This window comes from Piliocolobus tephrosceles, chromosome 16, assembly GCF_002776525.5.
Source record: "Piliocolobus tephrosceles isolate RC106 chromosome 16, ASM277652v3, whole genome shotgun sequence".
NCBI classification, from domain to species: domain Eukaryota; kingdom Metazoa; phylum Chordata; class Mammalia; order Primates; family Cercopithecidae; genus Piliocolobus; species Piliocolobus tephrosceles.
In genome coordinates this window covers 70,971,361-70,997,252 of record NC_045449.1, presented here as the reverse complement: position 1 = coordinate 70,997,252, position 25,892 = coordinate 70,971,361, and the positions used below count along the sequence as shown (strand labels likewise).

The 25,892-nt window shown below is 51.2% G+C and overlaps 1 protein-coding gene across 1 annotated transcript in view; it reads right to left on the bottom strand.

The window, feature by feature from the left end:
• Positions 1-16,594: 16,594 nt before the first annotated feature.
• Positions 16,595-25,892, bottom strand: part of SEC14L1 (SEC14 like lipid binding 1) — a 77,724-nt gene continuing 68,426 nt past the window's right edge. The window contains exons 14-17 of the mRNA XM_026455912.1: positions 23,537-23,671; positions 20,804-21,055; positions 19,506-19,684; positions 16,595-19,076 (exon numbers count right to left, since the gene is read on the bottom strand). Coding sequence (XP_026311697.1) covers positions 18,971-19,076; positions 19,506-19,684; positions 20,804-21,055; positions 23,537-23,671 — 672 coding nt within the window. The 3' untranslated portion in view covers positions 16,595-18,970. The remainder of the gene's footprint in view (positions 19,077-19,505; positions 19,685-20,803; positions 21,056-23,536; positions 23,672-25,892) is intronic.

Here is a 25,892-nt window from a genome sequence, read left to right as displayed (position 1 = left end):
TCTGGGAGGTGGAGATTGTAGTGAGCTGAGATCGTGCCATTGCACTCCAGCCTGGGTGGCAGAGCGAGGGAGACTCCGTTACATGAAAAATAAAAATAGGTAGACAAATGCTCCGAGCAGGTTTATTTGTAATAAACAAAAACTGGAAACTGCTTCAGTGACTGTCCTTCATGAAGAACAGTTAAACTGTGGTGCATCCACGCTGTGGGGCACCGCTCAGCAATGACAACAGTGAACCCTCGGTACACACAACATGCTGGATGAATCTCCAGAGAACTCTGCTGAGTAAAAACAGCCACCTTCAAAAGGTTACAAGCTGCATTAGCCAGGGTTCTCCAGAGAAACAGAACCAGCAGGACATAGATAAAGAGATTTGTTAGGAAGATTTGCCCATGTGGTTACGGAGGCTGAAAGCTCCCATGATCTGCCGTCTGCAGGCTGGCGGCTCCGGAAAGCTAGTGGTGTAGTTTCAGCCCCGAAAGCCAGGGGAGCCAACCGTGTCACTCCCACGCTGAGTCTACAGGCCTGAGAACTGGGAGGCTGACAGTGTAAGTCCTGGTCTGAGTCCAAAGGCTCAGGGAGCACTGATGTTCAAGGGCTGGAGAAGATGCACGTCCCAGCTCAAGCATAGAGAGCAAATTCCCCTTTCCTCCGCCTTTTGTTCTGTTCAATATAGATGACACCCATCTATATTGGTGGGGCCTGTCTTCTTTACTCACTCTACAGATTCAAATGCTAATCTCTTCTGGAAACAGCCAGAAATCATGCTTTCCCAGCTCTCTGGGCACATACAATTAACCATCATGAATACTGTGTGATTCCATTTCCAGAACATTTTTTGAAATGACAAAATGCTAGAAGTGGAGAACAGTGGTTGCCAGGGGTTCGGGATGATGAGGGGGCCGGAGGGAGGAGGGTGCAGCTATAAAAGGGTAACAATGAGGGACCCCCACGGTACTGAAAACATTCTGTGATTTGACTGTGGTGGCAGTGGATAAAATTTTATAGAACCAAATACACACCCACACGAATGAGTACAAGTAAACTGGGGAAATCGGAATAAGACTGGTGGGCCGGGTGCTGTGGCTCACGCCTATGATCCCAGCACTTAGGGAGGCCGAGGCGGGTGGATCACTTGAGGTCAGGAGTTTAAGACCAGTTTGGCCAACATGGCGAAACCCAGGCTCTACCAAAAATACAAAAATTAGCCAGGCGTGGTGCTGCACACCTATAATCCCAGCTACTCAGGTGGCTGAGGCAGGAGAATCACTTGAACCTGGGAAGCAGAGGTTGCAGTGAGCTGAGATCACGTCACTGCACTCTAGCCTGGATGACAGAGCAAGACTCCGTCTCAATAAATAAATAAATAATAAGACTGGTGGATTGTCCCAACGTTGACAGCCTGGTTGTGGCAGTGAATTATAATTGTGCAAGATGTTGCCATTGGCGGAAAATGAGTAAAGGGTCAAAGGAATTTATCAGTATGATTTCTTGCAATGGCATGTGGATCTACAATTATCTCAATCAAAATTTTAATTAAAAAATAGACACAAAGCTTTTCCTTCATTATTGTGAAACTCGATTCAATTGCTTCATTTTGTTTTTGCTGTTTTAAAAACATAAAATAAAATAAAATAAAAAACAGGGTGGCATTATTAGCAAACTTGTAATCACACAGAACCTACTTTGGCTGGAAGACCTGGCTTCTGTGCCAAGACTCTGGAGTCCCCGTCTTCACTGACTCTGGGTCTTGTGGCAAGAGAAGGTGCACAACACCATCACCATCTGAGCGCAGGGAAACGCGGCGCATCTCCTCAGCTAAGTCCTAATTAGCTTAGTCCTATGGTAGCAAAACCAAATTCCACAGGAGTGGAGAGTATCAAGAGGGTGCCGTGCACAGAATTACAGTATGTCCCTGTCCTTGCTTTTCTTGCAGAGCTCAGATGTTCTCCATTTTGCTTTCAAAAGCAAAGGGCCTTCCACGCCTTCCATCCACTGAACTCTCCATAGAGTCAGCAGAGATCAGTAGTTCCTAAACCAGGAGCACAGTAGCATGTGGGTCCTTCACTCATCTACACCCTGAAAATGTTCTTGAAAATATCTCAAGCAAGAAGCCAACGGCTCCTCTTCCTGTGGCCCCAGCAAATCTCAGCAGTGCCCCAAAGGCTGGAACCAGCTTTGGAACCAGACAAGCGGTCTATGCACCCCCACGTCCTAGAGCAGGAACCTGGGCCACTGCTGCAGGAATCCCTGAGGATCAGGAAATTGGTTCACCAGCGTGGCTCATCATCCACCCCCCTACAGGCGGGTTTCAGCTGAATGACATTCCCAGAAGCATTTCCTCTCCATTCCCAGGTCACCGGCTGTATTAGCCCATTTCCACACTGCTATAAAGACACTACCCGAGACTAGGTAATTTATCAACACGGGAGGTTTAACTGACTCACAGTTCTACGTGGCTGGGGAGACCTCAGGAAACTTACACTCATGGCAGAAGGGGAAGCAGGAGCCTTCTTCGCAAAGCAGCAGGAGCGAGAGAAGGAAAAGGAAGAGAGAAGAGCCCCTTATAAAACCATCAGACCTTGTGAGAACTCACTCGCTATCGCGAGAACAGCAGTAGGGAAGCTGCCTCCGTGATCCAATCACCTCCCTCCCTCCACACGTGGGGATTACGATTCAAGATGAGATTTGGGTGGGGACAGAGTCAAACCAGATCACCTGGCTCACCCAGACCTGGGACCTGGATGCCCCCTGACTTCTCAGTGTCAGGCTACTCCTCCATACACAGGCATCCAAGGACCCTCAAGGACCGTCGGTGGCTCCCTCCTTCTTTCCATCAAGCCTTCACATGGTGGTTGGCCCCACGACCCCCATGCATGGCCCCTGCCTGCTGCTGTCTTCTGGGTTCCCTGTGCTCGCCTTCACAGAGCTCCCAGCCTTCTGGCTATGTGCCTCAGAGGCCGGGGCTGTCTCCTCCCTCGGGGTCCTGGAAGTACCTTTCTTGCACCTGCCCCCTCCCAGGCAGGCACCTCTGAAGTCCCCCGAGTTGGGGTCCCTTGTGCTCCTAGGGCTCCTTTCCAATCCACTGCCTGCTGGGGGAGGGATGCATCCTCAGGGGCCCCACCTGTACCTGGTGGGGCCAGACCACCATGAAGGCCCATCTCACCTGGCAGAGGGCTGGTGAACACCGGCTGGCCGCAGCACCGCTGAGCCTTCCAGAGGCGGGGTGCCGTCCCCACAGGCCGGCCCGGGCAGCATCTGCTGTTTCCGCTCTGGCCAGCACGAAAGAATCCCTCCCCGAGTCCCAGGAAGGGAGGGAAAGTGCAGACTAGCATTGAGACACTGAGGGCTTTGGGGCGGGCAGGGGCATGCAGGGGAGAGGCCGACGCCAATTCCCCGACTCCCCTGCACGGCTCACCGCTTCCCTACTGTGTCTCCCAGGAGCAGCCGTCACTGTCTGCTCCAGAACGTTCCTGTCCATCTTACTCCATGAGGCCAAGGAAATTGGACGGTCTATTTGCTGTCATGTCCCCGTACCCGCAGTGGGAGAAGCTGAGAGAAGCCGGGGCCTCGCCTGGCTGGGATGGGCCTGCCAGGAAGGCTGCCGGCTGGTTCCCTGTCCCAGCTGTGGGCACATTCCCAGTCCTCCGGTCGGGCTCTGTGGCGGGCCCTGAGGAGCGCCCCATCCTCTGGGCCGCGGGTGGGAAGATAAAATAGAGGTCAGCAGAGCAGGGCGTGGGGCCAGACTGGATCCTGTTCTCCATTTTGTTGGCTGAAACTGTGGGTAAATTTCCCCAACCCCTCTGAGCCTCAGTTTTCCCATCTGTGCAGTGGGGACAGTAGGACTGACTCTGCAGGGATGGGTGGGGACTAAAATGGTGGGGGTGAGGCACTGAGCTCAGCATATGGCCAGAGGGAGGGCTCCGGGGCACTCCTGGGTTGGGTTGTTCATTCGGAGAGGGCCGGGTGCGGTAGCTCACGCCTGTAATCCCAGCACTTTGGGAGGCCAAGGCGAGTGGATCACCTGAGGTCAGGAGTTCGAGACCAGCCTGGCCAACATGGTGAAACCCCGTCTCTACTAAAAATACAAAACTAGCCAGGCGTGGTGGCGCACACCTGTAATCCCAGCTACTCAGGAAGGAGATAGGAGAATTGCTTGAACCCAGGAGGCGGAGGCTGCAGTGAGCCAAGATCTCACCATTGCACTCTAGCCTGGGCGAGACAGGTAGAGACTCTTTCTTAAAAAAAAAAAGAAAAGAAAAGAAAAGAAATGCTCTGGCCTGCGAATGCAGACTGAGAAGCTGAGAAGCCTGGACTAGAAGCAGTTCAGCTTCCTTCCACATCCCAGGTGCCCACCCATGCTGTGGCGGGACCTGTCCTTCTCACTGGGGAAGGGAGGCCCTTCTGACCTCCACCCTCCATGCACCAGCACCTGCTCTGTGTCCAGCGCACCTTGAGGACCCAGTCACACAGAGATAGGAAGCAGAAGGAGACAGACCTGGGACAAGTCAGTTCCGTGAACATCACAGGACCGGGCACTGTGGCTTGTGCCTGTGCCTTTTAGGAGGCCGAGGTGGGAGGATCGCTTGAGCCTAGGAATTTGAGACCAGCCTGGGCAACATGGTGAGACCCTTTCACTATAAAAGATAAAAAATAAATCATCACAGCATTACACAAAAGTCTGTGCAAGGGACAAGGGGGACACAAAGGGAGGCTGGCCAAGCCCCCACAAATGTCTTCAGAGAAGAGCTTTTTGAGTTCTCCTTCTTGAGGGGCGGGAGTGTTCCAGGCAGAGGAAACAGCAGGAGCACAGCGCTGGCGGCCTGGGTGGGGAGGGGAGGGGAGGAGAGCGGCATGGTCAGCCAGGGACCTGCATGGAGCTCCCACGGCCAGGTGACACTCAGCAAGCTCAGATCCTTTTACAAATAACCAGCTGCTTCTAGGAGAGAGATTAGTCCAGATTCCCTGGGAGCTTTAGACTTTCAGAGTCAACAAAGGATAAATGAATGCATCACTGTCTACTCTTTGGGAGAACACATGTCTAACCGTTCGCACCGGCCGCACCTTTGAGGCTGAGATCAGATGGAGCAGCTGAGGACCCAGAGTGATCCCGAATGAGCGACTCCGGGAGCTGGGTGAGACGGGGCAGCAGGGAGGATGGTCACCATCCATCGTGACCCTCTGGCCTGCCCGTCCAGCCTCTTCCAGCACTGTGTGCCCCCGAGCCCTCCTTACTCTGCGGACGGCAGGAAGGCTGAAGCCAGGAGGCTCTCAGGTATGTCATGAGTCAACCCGGACAGAAACGGAAAACGAAGGAGAAAGGAGCAGGTGGGAGGGAGGGAAGACCTGGAGGGCCATGGGGAGGCTCAGGACAGGGGTGGCCCCAGCCCATCACTGGGCACCTCACTGAGACATCACATGAGGGCTTCGCTAGCCGCCCCTGTCCCCCCAGGGCAGAGAATGTGGGCAGCCCAGGCAGAGCTGTCCTGATGCCTACACCCTCAGCGCCCAGTCCTTCCAGCTATGCCACAGGAGGCTCATCGAACGGTGCGGAGAGAAGCGGGGAACAGGCCACGACTCACTGAAGGTCTCCAGAGGCATCTCCCGACCAGCCACGGAGCCTTCTGGAAGCATTTGGTCCATGTGCTCCTCTGATGCCGCCAGAGCTAGGGCTGGCATCTCCCGCAGGAGAGCAATCAGACAGCATGCGGCCGGAGGAGCGGGTGCCAGGCCTAAGAAAGCGGCAGCCCTCCAGGAAGCTGAGCCCCATGACCAGCCTGGCCCATGCCCAACAGCCGGCTCACCTCTCCTCCTCTCCTCCAGAGCCTCCCCGGCACAGCTCACAGTGGCAATCTGGGCAGATTCTCCCGGGAACGCCACAGCTGCCAGATGCTGCCCCATCGGGGACGCAGAGGGTGAGCACAGACCCAGCACAGCCTCACACCGACGCCCGTGGCACGGGGTGAGAGGAGGCAGTGCCCTCCCTTCAAGGAAGAGCTTGTTCAGTCTTTCCCCAGATTCTAGGTTCTGGGAGTGCAGAGGGCAGGGCTGGCTGGGGCAGGACTCAGGGACTACCTGTCGTCCAGCTCGGCCACTGACCGTGACACTGGGTAGGTCCTCTTCCCTCCAGCTCCACAGAGCAGGGCTTGGGGGCTCTGGGCCACCTTCTCCACTGGGCCCATGATCCTTTAGGGGTCCACAAAAATGTTGTAATTTTCTTTTTTTTTTTTTGAGACAGAGCCTCGCTCTGTCCCCCAGGCTCAAGTGCAGCGGTGTGATCTCGGCTCACTGCAACCTCTGCCTCCCAGATTCAAGTGATTCTTGTGCCTCAGCCTCCCGAGTAGCTGGTATTACAGGCACCTGCTACCACACCCAGATAATTTTTGTGTTTTTAGTAGAGATGGGGTTTCACCATGTTGGCCAGGCTGGTCACAAACTCCTGGGCTCAAGCGATCTGCCTGCCTCAGTCTCCCACAGTGCTAGGATTACAGGAGTGAGCCACCACAACTGGTTGGGATAAGCCTATTGATGGGGAGAAAAACCCCATACACACACACACACACACACACACACACACACACGAACCAAGGAGAGATGATTCCAGATTAACCCATTTTTTTTGTAGAAGTCAAAGGTTTTGCAGTTCCAGGATTTTGGAACACACTTCCTATAGAAACAGAACAACAGGATGTATGTACATATGTGTAGAGAGAGACAGAGAATCACACACACACAGATGATAAGGATTCGGCTCATGTGATTGCAGAGGTTAAGTCCCAAGATCTGCTGCAGTCGGCAAGCTGGAGGCCCAGGAGGGTGGGCCACGGGGTTCGTCTGAGGCTTGAGACCCAAGAAGAGCCAGCGTTCAAGTTCAAAGGCAGGAAAAAGCCCACGTCCCAGTCTGAAGACAGGCGGGCCGGAGAATTCTCTTCCTCAGGGGAGGGTGAGCCTTTCTGTTCTATGCAGGCCTTCAACTGACTGGATGAGGCCCACACTAGGGGACACACTCTACTCTACTCCACTGGTTTAAATGTTAAACTCGCCCACAAACACCCAGAATAATGTCTGACCACACATCTGGGAAACCCGTGGCCCAGTCAAGTTGACACATAAAAGTACCCAGGTAAGGCTTGGCGCGGTGACTCACGCCTGTAATCCCAGCACTTTGGGAGGCCAAGGCGGATGGATCGCCTGAGGTCAGGAGTTTGAGACCAGCCTGGCCAACATGGTGAAACCCTGTCTCTACTAAAAATATAAAAAATTAGCTGGGAGTGGTGGCAGGTGACTGTAATCCCAAATACTAAAGAGGCTGAGGCAGGAGAATCACTTGAACCCGGAAGATAGAGGTTGCAGTGAGACAAGATCACACCATTTTACTCCAGCCTGGGTGCCAAGAGTGAAACTTCATATCAATAAAAAACAAACAAATTGGCCGGGCGCGGTGGCTCAAGCCTGTAATCCCAGCACTTTGGGAGGCCGAGACGGGTGGATCACGAGGTCAGGAGATCGAGACCATCCTGATCTACATGGTGAAACCCCGTCTCTACTAAAACATACAAAAAACTAGCCGGGCGAGATGGCGGGCGCCTGTAGTCCCAGCTACTCAGGAGGCTGAGGCAGGAGAATGGCATAAACCCGGGAGGCAGAGCTTGCAGTGAGCCGAGATCGCGCCACTGCACTCCAGCCTGGGCGACAGAGCTAGACTCCGTCTCAAAAAACAAAACAAAACAAAAAACAAACAAACAAAAAACCCACACACAAAAAAAGGGACCCAGGTAAGACTCCAGTGGACATGAGGGCTGGAGGACTCCCCCGCTGTGGCTCTGACTCCAAGAGCAGAGCTAAAAGGGCAAAGGCTGTCACTGCCCCCAGCTCTGAGAGCTTCAGCCAGGTTACAAGAGACACAGGATAGTGCCAGGGGAGGAGTGGCTCTTGGCAGAGCCAGGACCACCTCCAGAGGGCTCCACCTTAGGGGGCTGTTGCTTGACTTCACTCTTGGGTGTAAACGGACTGATATGGTTTGGATCCATGTCCCCACCCAAATCTCATTTTGAATTGTAATCCCCAGTGTTGAAGGCAGGGCCTAGTGGGAGGTGACTGGATTATGCAGGTGGTATTCTCGTGAATGGCTCAGCACCATCTAATATGGTTTGGCTGAGTCCCCACCCAAATCTCACAATCGCCACCCGTGGTGAGTGGGACCCAGCGGGAGGCCACGGGATCATGCGGGCAGTTCCTCCATGCTGTTCTCATGATATTGAGTTAGTTCTCATGAGATCTGACGGTTTTCTAAGGGGCTTTCCCCGCCTTCACGCTGTACTTCTTCCTGCTGCCATGTGGAGGGCCTGTGTTTGCTTCCCCTTCCGCCATGGTTGTAAGTTTCCTGAGGCCTCCCCAGCCATGCTGAACTGTGACTCAATTAAACCTTTTCTGTTTATAAGTTACCCAGTCTCGGGTATATCCTTAGCAGAACGAGGATAGACTAATACACCATTTCCCTTGGTACTGTATAGTGAGTGAGTTACCAAGAGATCTGGTTGTTAAAAAGTGTGTGGTGGGCTGGGCGTGGTGGCTCACACCTGTAATCCCAGCACTTTGGGAGGCCGAGGCGGGCAGATCATGAGGTCACGGGATCGAGACCATCATGGCTAATATGGTGAAATCCCATCTCTACTAAAAATAGAAAAAATTAGCCAGGGGTGGTGGCACCTGCTTGTAGTCCCAGCTACTCGGGAGGCTGAGGCAGGAGAATTGCTTAAACCCAGGAGGCGGAGGTTGCAGTGAGCCGAGATTACACCACTGCACTCCAGCCTGGGCAACAGAGCAAGACTCCATCTCCATAAAAACGAAGGAAAAAAAAAAGTGTGTGGCAGCCTCCCTCTGGCTCTCTCTTGCTCCTGCTCCTGCCATGTAAGACGCCTGCTACTGCTCTGTCTTCCACCATGAGTGAAAGCTCCCTGAGGCCTCCCCGGAAACAGATGCCGCCACCATGCTTCCAGTAGCCTGCAGAACCGTGAGCCAATGAAATCCGTTTTCCTTATAAATTACCCAGGCTCAGGTATTTCTTTATAGCAATGCGAGAGCAGACTAATATACCGGCCTGGCAAAGTGGAAAGGGCAGGGCTTGGCCTCCGCCTCCCAGGTTCAAGTGATTCTCCTGCCTCAGCCTCCCCAGTAGCTGGGATTACAGGCGTGCACCACCATGCCCGGTTAATTTTTGTATTTTTAGTAGAGATGGGGTTTCACCTGGCCGGGCTGGTCTCAAACTCCTGACCTCAGGTGATCCGCCCACCTTGGCCTCCCAGTGACAGACAAGGACTTAACTTTCAACTTGGGACTAAACACGCACTCAGCAGACATGAGATGGCTCTGCAGATGGAGCCGGAAGGGTCTCCCTTCTCTCTGAAGCCCCTGCTCTCTCCGTCAGGAGTTGCGCCAGGCCTCTTGCCCCTCACTGGTTCTCAGAGCTCAGAGAGGGCAGGCAGCAAGTTTTCCTCTCCCTTGTGTCTCTAATCAGACAGAAAGTGGCTGGGGCCAGTGCAGAGACTCGGTAAGGGCTCATGATGATTTGTCACTGTCAAAACTGGGGCCTGTCCTGGTGACAGTTTCTTAAGCCCAAAGGCAAGGTCGGAGTGGGAAATAGTCTGGTTGCTTCTACCTGACGGCAGGACAGGTCACAGACAGCACACCGCAGGGGACACAGCTTTAATTGGAACAACCTCAGATTCTCTTGTGGGGAACAGAAGTGACCACGAACATGGAAGCTGCCGCCCTCGGCAGAGCCAGCACGCACACCGGACCAGACATGAGCTAGTGCAGGGCACATTCCCGACGGCACCTGTGCCACAGGTCACAGCAGCCCCGTGATTTGGATAGAAGAAGAAAACCTGAGTTCCTAAGTAAATAACCAGTGTTACTTTTCTTCAAGACAAGCTAACCTGTCTAAAGCCGTTAACCAAAAACAAAAACAAAAAAACAAAGAATAAAAAATCTTTTTATTGTAAAATAAAACACAGAATATAAAACACAGAAATGCACAAGCTGCACAGAGGACCCCAGGAGCCCGGACTGCCCAGACCCCACACCACACACAGCCTCTGCCCAGGGAGGAGCCGCCTTCTGGCTGCTGTGATGATCACTTCCTCGCGTTTTAAAACTTACAATAGATCTGCTGTTAAGAAAAAGAAAGGAATTGGGTGGGACATTTCCTACAAATTAAAGACACAGCCTTCTGGCCGGGCAGGGTGGTTCACGCCTGTAATCCCAACACTTTGGGAAGCTGAGGCGGGTGGATCATCTCAGGGGTTCGAGACAAGCCTGGCCAATATGGTGAAGCGCCGTCTTTACTAAAAACACACAAAAAAATAGCTGGACGTGGTGGCATACGCCTGTAGTTCCAGTTACTCAGGAGGCTGAGGCAGGAGAATTGCTTGAACCCAGAAGGCGGAAGTTGCAGTGAGCCGAGATCACACCACTGCACTCCAGCCTGGGCAACGGAGTCAGATTTCATCTCAAAAAAAAAAAAAAAAAAAAAAAAAAGATAAAGATAAAAAGCCCAAGCCTTCTGACTTCAGTTTCCCACAGTGCAGTTCAATGGGTTCCTTGGTCTCTATTTCTTGCAAATTGGCAGCTGGATTCACAGTCTGGATCTACTCAAGGTTGGATAACAGAACTCTGGCAAGACTGTAGATCTCTAGGAGACACAGGACATCTGCTTGTCTTTTATGTGTGTGATCTTAGCAGCTGATGCTTAATACCTATATCTATTTATTCATCGGGATTACGGAATGATGTTATTCTATCATTTCTATAGTTAGTGAAAGTTGGAATACTTTCATAGATACTAATCTTCATCTATTGTGCATTTAGGAAAGGCTGGGATAGATGCTTGCTTCTTATTTACCAGTTTTCAAAATAATTGGTTCCCTATCATCCAGAATTACGTTATATATTAAAATTATGAACTCATGAATCTTAACATCCAATGGCATCCTGTAATTATTATTATAGGACAATAATAACCGGGACAAGTTGAACTCGTCTCGTTTCTCGCCAGTGAAAGCCTCTTGGAGTCTGCTGAGTCCTTTTGACATTAACCTATTTATTTTTTATTTTTTATTTTTTGAGATGGTCTCACTCTTTCACCCAGGCTGGAGTGCAGTGGCACAATCTCAGCTCACTGCAACCTCCACCTCCCAGGTTCAAGTGATTCTTCTGCCTCAGCCTCCCGTGTCGCTGGGATTACAGGTGCCCGCCACCATGCCTGGCTAATTTTGTATTTTTAGTAGAGACAGGGTTTCACTATGTTGGCCAGGCTGGTCTCGAACTTCTGGGCTCAAGCAATCTGCCACGTTTGCCTCCATAAGCCACTGTGCCCACCCCCTGATAGTCTTTGATCGCTTCTTTCCCAACTGATACATGACAAGACGTCCCAGGCTCATGTGGTACATTTCCTGTCCCAGACCTGGAATGAGCCATTTTAACAGGAACGCCTGGGTTCAATCTGGATGCTAGAGATTCTCTTTGTAATGGGCTGGTCATTGTTTCTAAGTAAATTCACTTAAATACACGCCCACACACATTTAAAGATAAAAATACCTCATGAGTTCATATTAACCTTCCAATTCAAATCTGAGACTACAGGGCTTCTTTTTATTTATTTATTTTTTTGAGACGGAGTCTTGCTTTGTTGCCCAGGCTGAAGTGCAATGGCACAATCTCAGCTTACAGAAACCTCCGCCTCCTAGGTTCAAGTGATTCTCCTGCCTCAGCCTCCCCAGTAGCTGGGATTACAGGCGTGCACCACCATGCCCGGTTAATTTTTGTATTTTTAGTAGAGATGGGGTTTCACCTGGCCAGGCTGGTCTCAAACTCCTGACCTCAGGTGATCCGCCCACCTTGGCCTCCCAGTGATGGGGTTACAGGCGTGAGCCACTGAGCAGGCAACTACAGGGCTTCTACTTAACTGCTTCCTGCTGTATCTTCCACACACAGAACCTTCAACATAGGACCCCGGGGAAAGCTGGCTGAGGACAGCCCCTAATTACTCACTTGTTACCATACAAAAACTCAACATAACAATGTTAATGTTGCCGCTAATATAACCACTAAAACAACAGATGTTTGCAAATGTTCCCCCATTCTCCTCCCCTTTTAAAACACAATTTTGCGGGCCAAGTGTGGTGGCTCAAATCTGTAATCCCAGCACTTTGGGAGGCCAACGTGGCAGGATTGCTTAAGGCCAGGAGTTCGAGACCAACCTAGGCAACACAGCAAGACCTCATCTCTACAAAAATAAAAATAAATTAGCTGAGTGTAGTTGCACATGCCTGCAGTCCTACTTGGGCAGCTGAGGCAGAAGGATCACGGGAGCCCAGGAGGTCGAGTTGGAAGCTGTAGAGAGCCGTGATTGTGTGCACAGTCTGGGTGACAGAGCAAGACCGTCTCAAAAACAACAACAACAACAACAACAAAGGCCAGGCATTGTGGCTCACCTGTAATCCTAACACTTTGGGAGGCCAAGGCAGGTGGATTGCTTGAGCCAGGAGTTTGAGATCAACTTGGGCAACATGGTGAAATCCCATCTCTACCAAAAATACAATAATCAGCTGAGTGCAGTGGTGCATGCCTGTAGTCCCAGTTACTCAGGAGGCTAAGGCTGGAGGATTGCTGGAGCTTAGGATGTCGAGATCATAGTGAGCCATGATCGGGCTACGGCACTCCAGCTTGGGCGAGAGCAAGACCCTGTCTCAAAACAAACAAAAACTTTTGTGTGATCAATACATTGTTGGAGCCACTACACACTGTCCCCTTGCCCTTATTAGTGTTGGCTGCACAGATGAGCAGGACCCTGAGCCCGCCGCCAGATCTCATCATGGCTCTCCCCGACACTACCTGAAGCCCCGTTGCTGGATAGCTCGGGAAGGAAAGGTGGCAGGTCCAAGCTGCTGCACACTGATAGCTTTATCAGTGCCCCCTTTTTTTTTTTTTGAGACGGAGTCTTGCTCTGTCTCCCAGGCTGGAGTGCAATGGCCGGATCTCAGCTCACTGCAAGCTCCGCCTCCCGGGTTCAAGCAATTCTCCTGCCTCAGCCTCCCGAGTAGCTGGGATTACAGGCCAGCTACCCACCACCACGCTGGGCTAATTTTTGTATTTTTAGTAGAGATGTGGTTTCACCACATTGGCCAGGCTGGTCTCAAACTCCTGACCTCAGGTGATCCGCCCGCCTCGGGCTCCCAAAGCGCTGGGATTAAAGGCGTGAGTCAACGTGCCTGACCTATATCAGTGCCCTTTATACCTGGAAGTCAGTTTTGCTGGATATAAAATTTTTGGCTTACTCTTTCCTTGAAAAGTCTTCATCCATTTTCTTCTGGCAGAAAGCTCAGTCCTCAAAAAACTTGATTCCCGAGATGCCCCAAGGATTTCTTTTTTTTTGAAGTCCAGCACTTTTCCTAAAATATTCTTGCTGTTGGTCCTTCTCAGGCCCTCGCTCTTTCAATGGCACCTATGTGTTTGCTTATTTTCAACAGCATCCCTTTTGAAGGCTTTCCATCCTTTTCTTTTGATTTATAAAACCATCCTCATTCTTCACTTGGCATCGTTTTTTCACTTTGTGTTCCCTCTAATTTGTCTCAATTTCTGAAAGGATTCCTGCATTTCTAATCTTTCTTGAGTTCTGTCACTTCATTTCTTGAGTTTTTCTGACTCTGATTATGCTTTTTACATTTCATATCATTTTCTTTATGCTTTTTAGTTCATTTTAAAAATTATTTTTGGGCTGGGTGTGTTGGATCACGCCTTTAATCTCAGCACACTGGGAGGCCATGGCAAGAGGATTGCTTGAGCCGAGTTTGAGACCAGTCTGGGCAACACAGCAAGCCTTGTGTTTAAAACAAAATAAAAAATGGGCCAGCACAGTGGCTCACGCCTGTAATCCCAGCACTTTGGGAGGCTGAGGTGGGTGATTACGTGAGGCCAGGAGTTCGACGCAAGCCTGGCCAACACGGTGAAACCCCATCTGTACTAAAAATACAGAAATTAGCCAGGAGTGGTGGTGCATGCCTGTAGTCCCAGCTACTAGGGAGGCTGAGGCAGGAGAACTGCTTGAACCCAGGAGGTGGTGGTTGTAGCGAGTGGAGATCACACCACTGCATCCAGCCTGGGCGACACAGCAAGACTCCGTCTCAAAAAATAAAAAATAAAATAAGATACAAAATAAAAATAAAAAACAAAAATAGTTTTTAAATGTGTTTTCTTTGGTCTGTTTTGCAGGCATGCCTTTCTGGCTGGCTTTCATTGTTGGTGGGAGTATTACTCTGCTCCCCACTCGGAGCCTTCTATAGGTTTGACTGCTACTTTCCTGATGCTCCTTTTGATGGAAAAGCATTTCATAAACATTCAGAATGAAGTATGCTTCAAGAAAGCTGCTCTAATTTTGCAGTGCTCCCTCTCTGTTGTTTTGTGAAACGTTTAAAACACCGCGTCCCATCTGCTTTCATGGCTGCCCTCATGACCCTCCCAGGTACTTGCACAGACTTGGTCCCCATCCTGCTTGACTTGATTCACTCCAAGTGGTGGAATATGCTTTATTTCCTCACTGTGAGGTTCCTTCCAGAAGTGAGACCCGGCACGTCAGTCCAGGGAGTCCAGAGGCAGGGCCTGGTCTGCTCTCCTCAACCCTATCCTCTCCCCAACGGCCTCCATGTCCCCAGGCTCCAGGTGCAGCCCAGTTGGTCCGTGTCACCTGCGGAGCACACACTGGCCTTCCCCTGGGGTTCATGTGCCTCCCACTGGGGTTCATGGGGCCTCGTGGCTTCTGCTCTCCCATCCATCAGACATTGTGCGTGTATCCTCTGCGTTCTCCTCCAGACACAGATAACCGATGGGTCTGGTAGGTCTGGCAACTATCGGTGGTTTACCCCAACACGCCTCCAGTTTGGGGTTTATGGGGATACTTTATCACCTAGTTTTGCTGTAAATGATGTCCATAGGTTTCTCTATTATTGGTTACAAAATATGTAACAAACGCTGCCATTTCAACCATTTTAAAGTGACAATTCACTTGTCTACAGGTTTTGGGTTTTGCAGTCTAGTTGTACTACCATCTTCCCAGAATCCCTGGCTTTCCAAGGCCTTCACTTTTCAAGCAAAACTGATTCCAACTGGTTTGTTTCATGATGACATTAATAAGAACGCCTCCACCACAACTTAAGAACTGGAAGACAACCTACGGTTTGGGCTCTGCCAAAGTTCTGCAGACATGGAGTATTAAAGGAAACATGATATATTTAAGAATCATCACATTGGCCGGGTGCAGTGGCTGACGCTTGAAATCCCAGCACTTTAGGAGGCCGAGGCGGGTGGATCATTTGAGGTCAGGAGTTCGAGACCAGCCCGGCCAACATGGCAAAAATCCATCTCTACTAAAAATACAAAAATTAGCCAGGCATGATGGTGGATGCCTGTAGCCCCAGCTACTCAGGAGGCTGAGGCAGGAGAATCACTTGAACCTGAGAGATGGAGGTTACAGTGAGCCGAGACTGTACCACTGCACTCCATCCTGGGTGACAGCAAGACTCTGTTTCAAAAAAAAAAAACAACACAACAACAAAAAAGAACAAACGTATTACTAATGGTTTGGTGGCCCAATATAAACACACTGCTGTTCAAGATGCTCCACTTCAGCGTGGCCCTTTCTGAAGGTGGTCAGGAGACGGGATGCAGGCTATCATCCTACGACCCTCGCTGACTTTCCAAGCTGCCTCTGGCTTCCACCCTGAGAACTGGATGGCCAAGCCAAAAGCTTGGTAACAGCAGGTCCAACTTGACAACAGACACAGAAATATGAGGACATAAAGGGAATCCAGGTAAAAAGCCTCTTCCTTCCTTCCATCGCAGGTTGGCTAAGTCATCAAATTTCAGCACAGCTAAGGTCCTGACTGCCTGTGGACACACTCACAGCCCAGACCCAGGATGGGCGTGCAGGGCACCCTCGGTCTCCCCCGCTTCCCACCCAGGTGCCAGCCAGACCCCTTGGCTGTGTCCTACCAAGGACAGACTGACTACTAGGAAAGTCAGTGATCCTGCGGTTCCCAGTTGGAGAGGAACTGGCTTCTGCACCCTGGCACACTGCCCCGACCTGCCTTCTGGTCTGCCCTGCGCTTCACCAAGCCAGCAGCCTGCTCTGCCCACTGAGTTATGACCGGAAGACCCACTGACTGGCAGGGGAGTGGAAATAAGGTAACGGGCTTCTAAAGGTCCACACCTGCCTATTTTATTTTCTTGGAGGTGCCTGATGAAAGCAATCCTTTTTATCACGACAGAAACATCACAGCAGGGATCGCCCCATCACAGTGATGTCTGATCCGGCTGTGTTTAAGAAAAACCACGTCATGTCTTCTTAGAGAAGTGAGGATTACAAACACTGGGTTCGCTTCTGACGGCTGTGACCTGAGGACGGACCACTCACCTGTGAAACAATCCCACACAAGCTCTGGCTTCAGAAGCTCTCTTCTTTCTTCAATCTCTAAAATTCTCCTAAGAATTTCAAACTATTCAAGGGAAACTGGTGTTTCACAATAAGAAAAAGACATTCTTTTCTTTAAACAGTTCACATTTATTATTGATAACAATAAAAAAATCTTTTAAAGACTATCAGTATTGTATTACCAAGTGAGGTAATATGTTTACAAAACATTTACAGAATTTGATATGCAAATAACAAATTTAGGAAGGAAAGTGAATTAAGACATAAGTAACAAAGGGAAAAATCAAAGAATCATTAGTACTAAGAAACGGGAAATGACAGCAGCGTTTTAAAAGAGTGGCAAGGTCCTAAAAGTAGAGACATGATGCAAACTGCATACTCAAACCATAGCTGCCCCAGAATTCCCTTGCAAGGGGAGTGAGACTGGATTACTCGGGAGGAAACCCTGTAAGCATTTGTGCCGTCATGTGCTTTGAGCTCTTCACGATGCACTAAACTCTTTGGGGAGAAAAGAATGCCACTCCCGAATCAACTTAAAAAGAACAGATCTTCAGCCTGGGAGGGGGCAAGGGATGGCTGCAATTCAAAGAGTTCTATAAACATCTCTGGGCACATGAGGACTGTTCAGTGAAGCATTTTCTTGGCAGCTGTCAGCAAAATCGCCATCTGAGACACAGAGAAAGAGAGAAAGAAAGAGAAAGCAGGGACCATCTTCAGGTCCTTGTGATTTGGGAACAGGAAGCACCGGGTGGAAGCAGCACAGATGCACCACTAACCCTACCTACTAACTCTACCTACTAACCCTACCGCGCTTTCTGGAAGCAAGGCTTCGGGTACCACTGAGGAGCTCGATCTCTACGAGCAAACACACAAATGTGGTCCAAACGCAGGTGATCACAGCAGAGGCCCCAGGACATCTACAGTGTGCAGGCAGTCACTAGGGCAGACCTGGCTGGGCCAGAGGGCTGCTTGGTCCCTCCCCCGCCCTCCTGATCCCTGCACTGGGCGCACACAGCCTCCACACAGCTCTCCAGTCACGCGGCGCCCACCCAGTGCTTTCAGAGCGGAGCTGAGATGGCACAACCAGGATTTCCATGCCTACCACGCACACAGGTGACAGCCGCGTGGGGTTTGGCATGACAAACACGTCCTCTGCTGCACAGAGAAGCACACGTTCCACGTCCTTATTGTGGAGGCCCATCCCCTATGCAACTTCCGGACAGATTCTCAAATAACCTGCTTTTCCCATAAAAAGCTGAAAAAATAAGGGCCTGTACCAGATAGAGCAGGCTTTAAAATCAGGAATTAAACAGAAAATATAAAAGGCAAACAAATCCCATATTCTGATTTGCTTCTATGAAGACTCCTTCATTACTCAAACGAAGTTTGTACTGACCCCGTCCCCCCAGCACCCCCGTCATGCACACATGCACACACACAGCACATGCACGCACACACACGCGTGAGTCCGCAATTCCCATGTACACAGAAGCTGGGCTCCTACACGCCACAAGCCACCCTGAAGTGGATGCGGGAGATGCTGCTTAGCTATTAATAAAACCCCGTGGACAGTGTCAAGCGGCAAATGCGACTTGCTGGTTCCAAGACGGCCTCCTAGCGGCTGGAACTGTCTGGGGTCTGAGGACAACGAGCCACCAGAGGGCACCGAGGAGATGGGCTACACCGGGCTGGGAACTGACTGCAGGTGAGAAGGGCGACGCGCGGAAGGAAACAGGGAAAGAACCCCCCCACCCACGTTCACATACAGAAAAATCCTGCTCTAAAAAGTATCAAAAAGATTCGAAAAGGAGGAAAGAGAAAGTAATGTTTAACGATGGCAGCGTTTTCCTCAAGTCAGCAGGAGTCCCCCGGAGCCCCTCCTGGGCCTCCCGAGCCCCCGGCCCCACTTCAGGACAGTGGGTGGTGTGGGTGGGTCTGGCCCTGGGACAGGAGGCTCCGCAGGTGGCCTCTGAGTCCTCAGAGGAAAAGGGCCTCAAGGGCTGGCCCTAAGTCCACAGACCATCTCGACTGTGGCGGGAGGCGTGGGGGCCGCAAGGCAGCTTGGGGGAAGCGAGCTGGCAGCTTCCGTCCCAGGTGAGGAGGGGCCATCTCTGGAGGGTGTCACTGGAATTCATTCACTAATGGACAATGCGGAGTTCGTTGGAAAAATTTTTTGCATCAACATCTGAGACCACGTCAATCCTTTAATTGGTATAGAAACTACTTTTCTTTCAAGAGAGCCCTTGTGCTCTGGTTTGATTTTGTGCACAACGTATACAAAATCTATGGCTATTGAGTTAAGTTAGGATCAGAGTTAAACTACCTGCCAAGGTAGTTTTGGGATCAAATGACTACATTTACCATCTGAGAGCTATCTGCTATCTAGAGGTGAGAGGAGTCTGTACAATGTCGCCCTGGGCGGGCGGGCGCAGCTGGCTGTCCGAGGAGGGGCGGCCGTCACACACTAGGTGCAGGCAGCGTGCACTACCTGGAGATCATGGAGCTGGAGTGGGACTGGCTGGAGGAGGTGGTGGCGGCACTCAGCTGGGAAAAGCCGCTGTGGCTGGACTCCAGGCTCGTCATGGAACCTCTGTAATGGCACAGGGAGGGGCAAGGCGTGAGGACCACCCTGCCAACCACCCCCCTGCCCACACTGCCTGCTGGACTTGGTGGCCCACCCTGCTCGCTGCTCACTTCTCAACCCCATCAGTGCTTGCCAATGGGGGACGGACCTGAGTAACCCACCCAGGAGGGCCGGCTTCCCACAGCCTGCACACAGACAGCGCGTGAGCGAAAGCAAAGGCAAAGTCAGCTCTGTCTCTGACACTCTCCCTCTGCAGACGTGCAGGGAGTCACAGTGCCAACAAATGACCCCCAAGCCACTCCCTCCTGGTCCCCTGAGCATCCCCTGAGCAGAAACCTGACGCCACTGCTGATCCTGCACATGGCGTGGGACTGCAGCCTCCCTCCAACCACGCCCAGCCGTCCGCAGCACCTGCTGTGGGGAGAGCGGCCGCACCTGAAATCCTCCGAGCCGATCACCTCGGTGTAGTACATCACTTTACACTTGTGTGAAGAGACCTGCAGGGATGCGAGCACGTCGTCCACCCGGGGCAGGCTGCTGGCAGCGCACGCGGGCATGCTGTGGAATTTCCACTGCAGGATGTAGAAGCCCGGCCACCTGGTCACATGGGAACCCTAGAACAAGTAGAGCAGTGGCAGCTGAGGGCAACTCGCTTCCAACCCCTGGCCCATCACAGGCTGTGACAAGCGCCAAGGGACTGTCTTCAGGATTTCATGTAGCTACAGGAACTATCTCAACGGGATTCAGAACCTATTTTGCTTCACCGGCAGGTCTGACAATGTCCTTCCCTCTACTGAGCGTAGTCACTCCCGGGTGCTGGGAAGCCCAGAGGGACAAGCGCCGTGTCTGTGGCCCTCACGAGGCCACCCCAGCCCAGCCCACCTATGGAGGCAGGAGCCTGGTGAGCTGGTGGCGCTCATGCTGGAGGGAGGGCTCAGCACAGCCTCCCTGGACCGGCCTCACTTTCTCTGACATGCTGCCAATCATCCAGCATGTTCGGGGCTGAAGGTGCGTCACCCTAGAGAGAGACGCCAATCCGCGGAAAGCTTTCTCCATTCTCTCTGAAATTCGTGACTGTGGTAACACAGCTTAGCTGTGGATTGTTTTTAAAATGGACAAAGGATTCTTTTACTCTGCCTCTAAGACTACTGAAACACTGACAAGGCTTACCCCTGAAAACTGTACAGGCAGCAAAATGATGCATCTATTATGAAGGCTAGAAGCAACCCCCGCCCCCGCCCCAAGGCTACTGTGAGCACAGGCACCCAAAATAACCAGCCACAATGTGAAAAGGGAACTGAAAGCATTTGAAACAAATTAGGAGGTTTGGTAATGAGAGTTAATAGTTCTCTAAATACTTGTCCCTCTTACTTCTATTTAGGGTGATTTTCCTTTGAAAAAGACAAATGCCACCCAGTGAAATGAGGCTGGGGGGAAAATCCTCTGAAGCCCAGCTGGGCCTGTGCGTGCGATGCCTTCCCTTCCTGTCACATGCTGCTTTCGGGAAAAGTCACAGATTCTGTCCAAAACCACTGCGAGGCCTGAACTCTTTCCTGTGAGACCCACTTGGCTTCCTGAGTCCCTCTGCTCCTCCAGGCGAGCTGCTCCTCCACAGGCAGTGCCTCAGAAGCTACACAGGGCTGCTCAAGGAGCGAAGCAAAGACTCCTACTCGAGACAGAATCACCAGCCGCACGGAGTCACAGATGCGCGGTCTGCCCGTGTGAGGTTTTACCTGCACGCTTTCTCCTTCTTTGCAGATCAGCGGCGACTCCACCATGCTGTAGTCACGGCCCAGCTGCCAGACTTTGTCTATGAGCTGCACGTTGTTCCCACCTGGAGAGGTGATGCTGTGGGCTCCCAGGGAGTCCTTTTTGGCTGGCTGTGGCGACCTCTTGGAGTGATAGATGTTAAAGACAATGTCCCCTTTGCACACGTCGAAATCCCAAGTGATCACCGACGAGGCATCCACGATCTGAATGAGAATCTGAAAAAGACACAGCGTCAGGCGGCCACGATCCACGAGCACCAGGCCCACGTGCTGCCAGTGCACCGTCCCCTCCAGGGGCTCCGGGATGCAGGTGCTGAAGCTGGGGAGGAAAAGGCTGGATGTGTATGGGCGGATCTCTTTCCCCAGAGTCACACGCCACCATCCATTCAACCGCTGGATCCTGCTACGTGTCACGCACCAAGCTCTGTGCTCTTTGTGACCTGCACCTACAGGCCCGAGATCTCCCGTACACCATCTTCAGACACACTCTAAGAGGCCAGGTCTTAGTGACACCAAACACTGTGAGCTCATACATGAGTGGCTCAGAGGACTGCCCTGGCTGGAGAGAACAGAAGGCCCTGGAGAAGGTGAGAGCTAAAGAAACAGCAGGCGGGGGAGCCTGAGGACAGCGTTCCCAGCGAGCGGGAAGCAGGGGCACGGAACCAGGCCTCCCGTGTGAGGCTCGCACGGGAGAAGAGTGGCGAGGCTGGGTGAGTGGGATGAGCCCCTGGCATGGTAGAGGTGGGGTTGAGGCGGTCAACCCCCTGGGTGCTGAGAACCAATCGGAAACTGAACTTAGGGCGCCGACAGAGCTTCCCCACAGGGAATGATCAAAGTCAGTTTCAAAGATTAGTGAGGGAGGGACGTGAGAATTAAAATCAGCTGTGCAGAGTTCTGCACTCACTGAACACTCCACCTAAGGAAGCAGCAGAGCCAGGCCGCGGCCCCTCTCGTCAGCCCACTGCATGCCGCCTGCCGTGCCCTTCGGTAAGTGGCTGCTCCACAAGCCGGGCTCCCTTTCAATCCTGCCACTGCCACCTCACCACTGAAATCACTTCGGAATGTCCTTCCACAGCAGAGTCAGTGAGGTCCCAGAGTCCTGCCTAAGAACAGCAGGTGGCACTATGTGGCACAGCCTGCTCTTCAGCCAAGCAGCTCCCCAGGCAGCTCCATCCCGAGGCCTTGACCCCCCTGTGCTGATGGCACCTCTTTCCTGCATTCACACTGGGGCCTCTGCTTCAGCCTTCCTTTAGGTTTGTTGCCATCTCGGATCTGTGCTTTATTTAATAGCCAAAGAAGAAGTGAGGTTTTTACCATGTGGATGTTTACGATGCCCCCGATTCACATGAAACACACTGCATCCCAAGTTCTTGAAACATGGACAAGAGCGACAGTGCCTAACAAACAAGGAACAAGGACTCGGGCCCTGCAGCCTGCCCTCCTGGTAAGAAATGAATACAGATAATCCTCAAGACGTTATGAAATCTGAGATTCCCCTACGTATGTATCTCCAAGTAAGGCACAGCAAATCTGTCTCTGCTTGTTCAAACCATGGCAACAGCATTCCCTTATCCACCTGCCCTGCAAGCACCAGGTGAGCTGCTCAGGAAGACACCCCAGCAGAAGCCACTGGCAGATGGCTGACCCAGGTGCCACCACGGCAGGAAGCAGGCCGCAGTCAGCTCCTGGCCAGCACCATTGCCCAAGCCAGCACCACATCCTCACCGAACACCTGCTCTGCACAGTGCGTCACCGTCCTCTCCAACAACTCTGGGCCACGAACCTTGACCTGGCTGAGAAGGGAGATTCCGGTGCAGGCCCCTCCTGCTTCAGGTCACTTGTGATGCTACAGGACAGACATATGGCGTGCACAGGAACGCGGAACGCCCCTGCTTCTCTACCAAAAGTGACAGCAAGAAAGGAACACAGGAACATGCTCCTTGCTCCATTAGACTTACAGAAACAGGAAAATTCCCGAAATATCTATAAATAACCAAAACCCAGTCAAGAAAAAGTAGCAAATGGGCCAGGCACAGTGGCTCACACCTGTAATCCCAGCACTTTGGGAGGCTGAAGTGGGTGGATTACCTGAGGTCAGGCGTTCGAGACCAGCCTGGCCAACATGGTGAAACCTCTCCTCTACTAAAAATACAAAACTTAGCTGGGCGTGGTGGCGGGTGCCTGTAATCCCAGCTACTCGGGAGGCTGAGGCAGGAGAATTGCTTGAACCCGGGAGGCGGAGGTTGCAGTGAGCCAAGATCACGCCATTGCACTTCAGCCTGGACAACAGAGTGAAACTCTGTCTTAAGAAAAAAAAAAGAAAGAAAAGAAAAAGTAGCAAATGAAGCCTGTTCAATATAACCATGAAATAAACTAATTTCACCAGTTAAGTGCTCCAACAAGGAAAGATGAGCTATTCCTATCTGTGTTTGGTGGCTTTAGTACAATGGAGGTCAAGAGATCCAATTTCCTTTCCAGGCACTCTGATCAAGCACTGCTAGTTTCTATTCTGAGAGAGAGGGCTCTTCGATGTTGACATTTACTGAAACTAAGTATCGAGTGTCAACAAAAGCCTAAAGACAAAGAGCAGAAAAACAAGTGGACTTTTCTGAAAGACAGGCTGCCAGGAAGCCCTGCCAGGGCCCGGCTCTCTGCTGAGAAAGGGCCCGCCCAGGTGCAGGAAGGCGGAGGACTTACCTCGTGTGGGGCTCCTTTGAAGACACTTGCAGACTGGTAGATGGTCTCGGTCCAGAGCTTGAGGTCTTCGTTCTCCAGCTCCTCCGCAGTCCGGTACAGAGATTTGGGGACCAGTCCGCCCTCTGGCACTTCGCACTGGAAGCAGAAACACAGTGGTGAAACCTGTGCAAACACAAACCAACCCCACGAAACCCAGACACGCCAGCCAGCACCATCCCCCTGCGCTTAACTCCTGGAAGTTGCTGAGAAAATGGAAAACACTGGCAGGGTCGTAAAATACTCTGCACTGCTGAGCAATATGTTTTTAAAAACCACTTAAATACATGTGTTTTACTTTGCATCAACAGGAACAAGCTGAAGCTGAAGTAGCACGGAATTCCTACTAACACGCGTGAGGCACTGCCCCCAGTTACTAAAGCTGGCTCACAGAAGCACTAGCGTCTTTATAATGCCCTGTAAAGGAAGAGTATTACTTTAAGAAAAGAGTTTTCCTCTCAGTAGCCACAGGCATCATTTTTATGATAGGAAATTATAGTCAAGATATAGAATCAATGAATAATGTTTTGTGTCTGAAGTCAAATGACTGGTCTATAACACCAGCCAAAAACTAATGAAGAACTTCTTTTGAATTTGCCTGAAACAAGTTGAATTAGAATTTGTACATATCATAAATCTCCTAATTGACCTTTATACAATGACTCCACAGTAAAGTTCATAAAATCGAAGTCCTCCTTTCTATTAGCCTTGGGAAGCAACTACATAGAAAAGAAACACTTCAGTCTTCAGCCTGCAAAGTGTCAAAGCAGCGATGTCGTGTTGGAAAAATACCAGACTGACCCCTGGTTAGTCATCTCTAGCCACCAGAGAGCAGAAGTGAACAACCTCCTTTCAACTACCAGCCTGAACAGCAGCTCAGGAGAGTGGTGAAGAAGTCTTAGAAGGCCCGAGTTTTTGGACAGCTCAATTAACCACAAAGACGCTCAGCATTACGAACACACTAGGGAGGTCGGCATGTGACAAACAGGTGCAACTGGCGGTGAGGCAGGTCTCCTTGTGCTCCGGCTCAATTCTTTGCGTCATAATTGGAAACAGCAACAACATGGGACGGCTAGCTCATGCGAAAGGAGTTCAGAGGTTTCTACAAACCTGAGCCTGCAGTTTAACCTCACAGGCACTTGCTAAATTCTGGTCCTGTAACTTTTACTGTAACTTACTTGCTCTTTGCATTGCACTGTGATGATGCCCGTAATTTCCTTAAAGTGGAACTGATGAAGTGAAAGCTAAATTCGTTTTCTAAATTTCTCTAACCATTCAGAAAGTCCAAAGTCCCTTGAATGTCCAATTCATTAGCTAAATAGCTGAGTCAAACCCAGTGGGTACACATCTCTAACGGGTAACTTTATATGAAGGATGACTAGAGAGCCCTTCTGATAAGAAGCTTCACCCCGAGTTCAGCCGCCAGTGTGCCATGGAACAAGTCACTTGGACTTCTACAGGCTTTGGCTTCCTCAATGCTCCCACGCCACAGCTGTGCGCCATAGGCTAGAAGCCTACAAGGACCCCAGGTTCTGAGCTTCTCTGAATACAGGGTGAAGAAGAGGAGGCCTCTGCCTCATTACCCAGCAACTCAGGGTATTAAAAACCCCAAACATATGTTGAGAACCACTTCCCTTCGTTTTTTTACTTTAAAGATGTTATCCAGGCCGGGCGCGGTGGCTCATGCCTGTAATCCCAGCACTTTGGGAGGTCGAGGTGGGCGGATTACTTGAGGTCAGCGGTTTGAGACCAGCCTGGCCAACATAGTGAAACCCTGTCTCTACTAAAAATAAAAAAATTAGCTGTGGGTAGTGGCACACGTCTGTAATCCCAGCTACTCCAGAGGCTGAGGCTGAAGAATCGCTTGAATCTGGGAGGCAGAGGCTGCAGTGAGCTGAGATCGCGCCACTGCGCTCCAGCCTGTGCAACAGAGCGAGACCCCATCTCAAACAAAACAAAACAAAACAAAACCAAAAAATGTCATCCAGCCTGGGGCAATATAGTGAGACTCTGTCTCTACAAAAAATTAGCTAGGTATGGTGGTGCAGCCTATAGTCCCAGCTACTTGGGTGGCTGAGGTGGGAGGATCACCTGAGCCCACGAAGTCAGGCTGCAGTGAGCTGTGATCATGCCACTGCACTCCAGCCTGGGTGACAGAGCCGGACCCCGTCTCCATAAAAAAAACAAGGAGGGGGAGGGGCAGGTGGGACATTTTGAGAACATTCAATTTTTTAATAGTATTTTAAAAAATATGACAGCTCCTCTAAAATGGTTTAAAGATCTGATTCACACAAAGCCGTATGAATAAAGCAAGCTACAA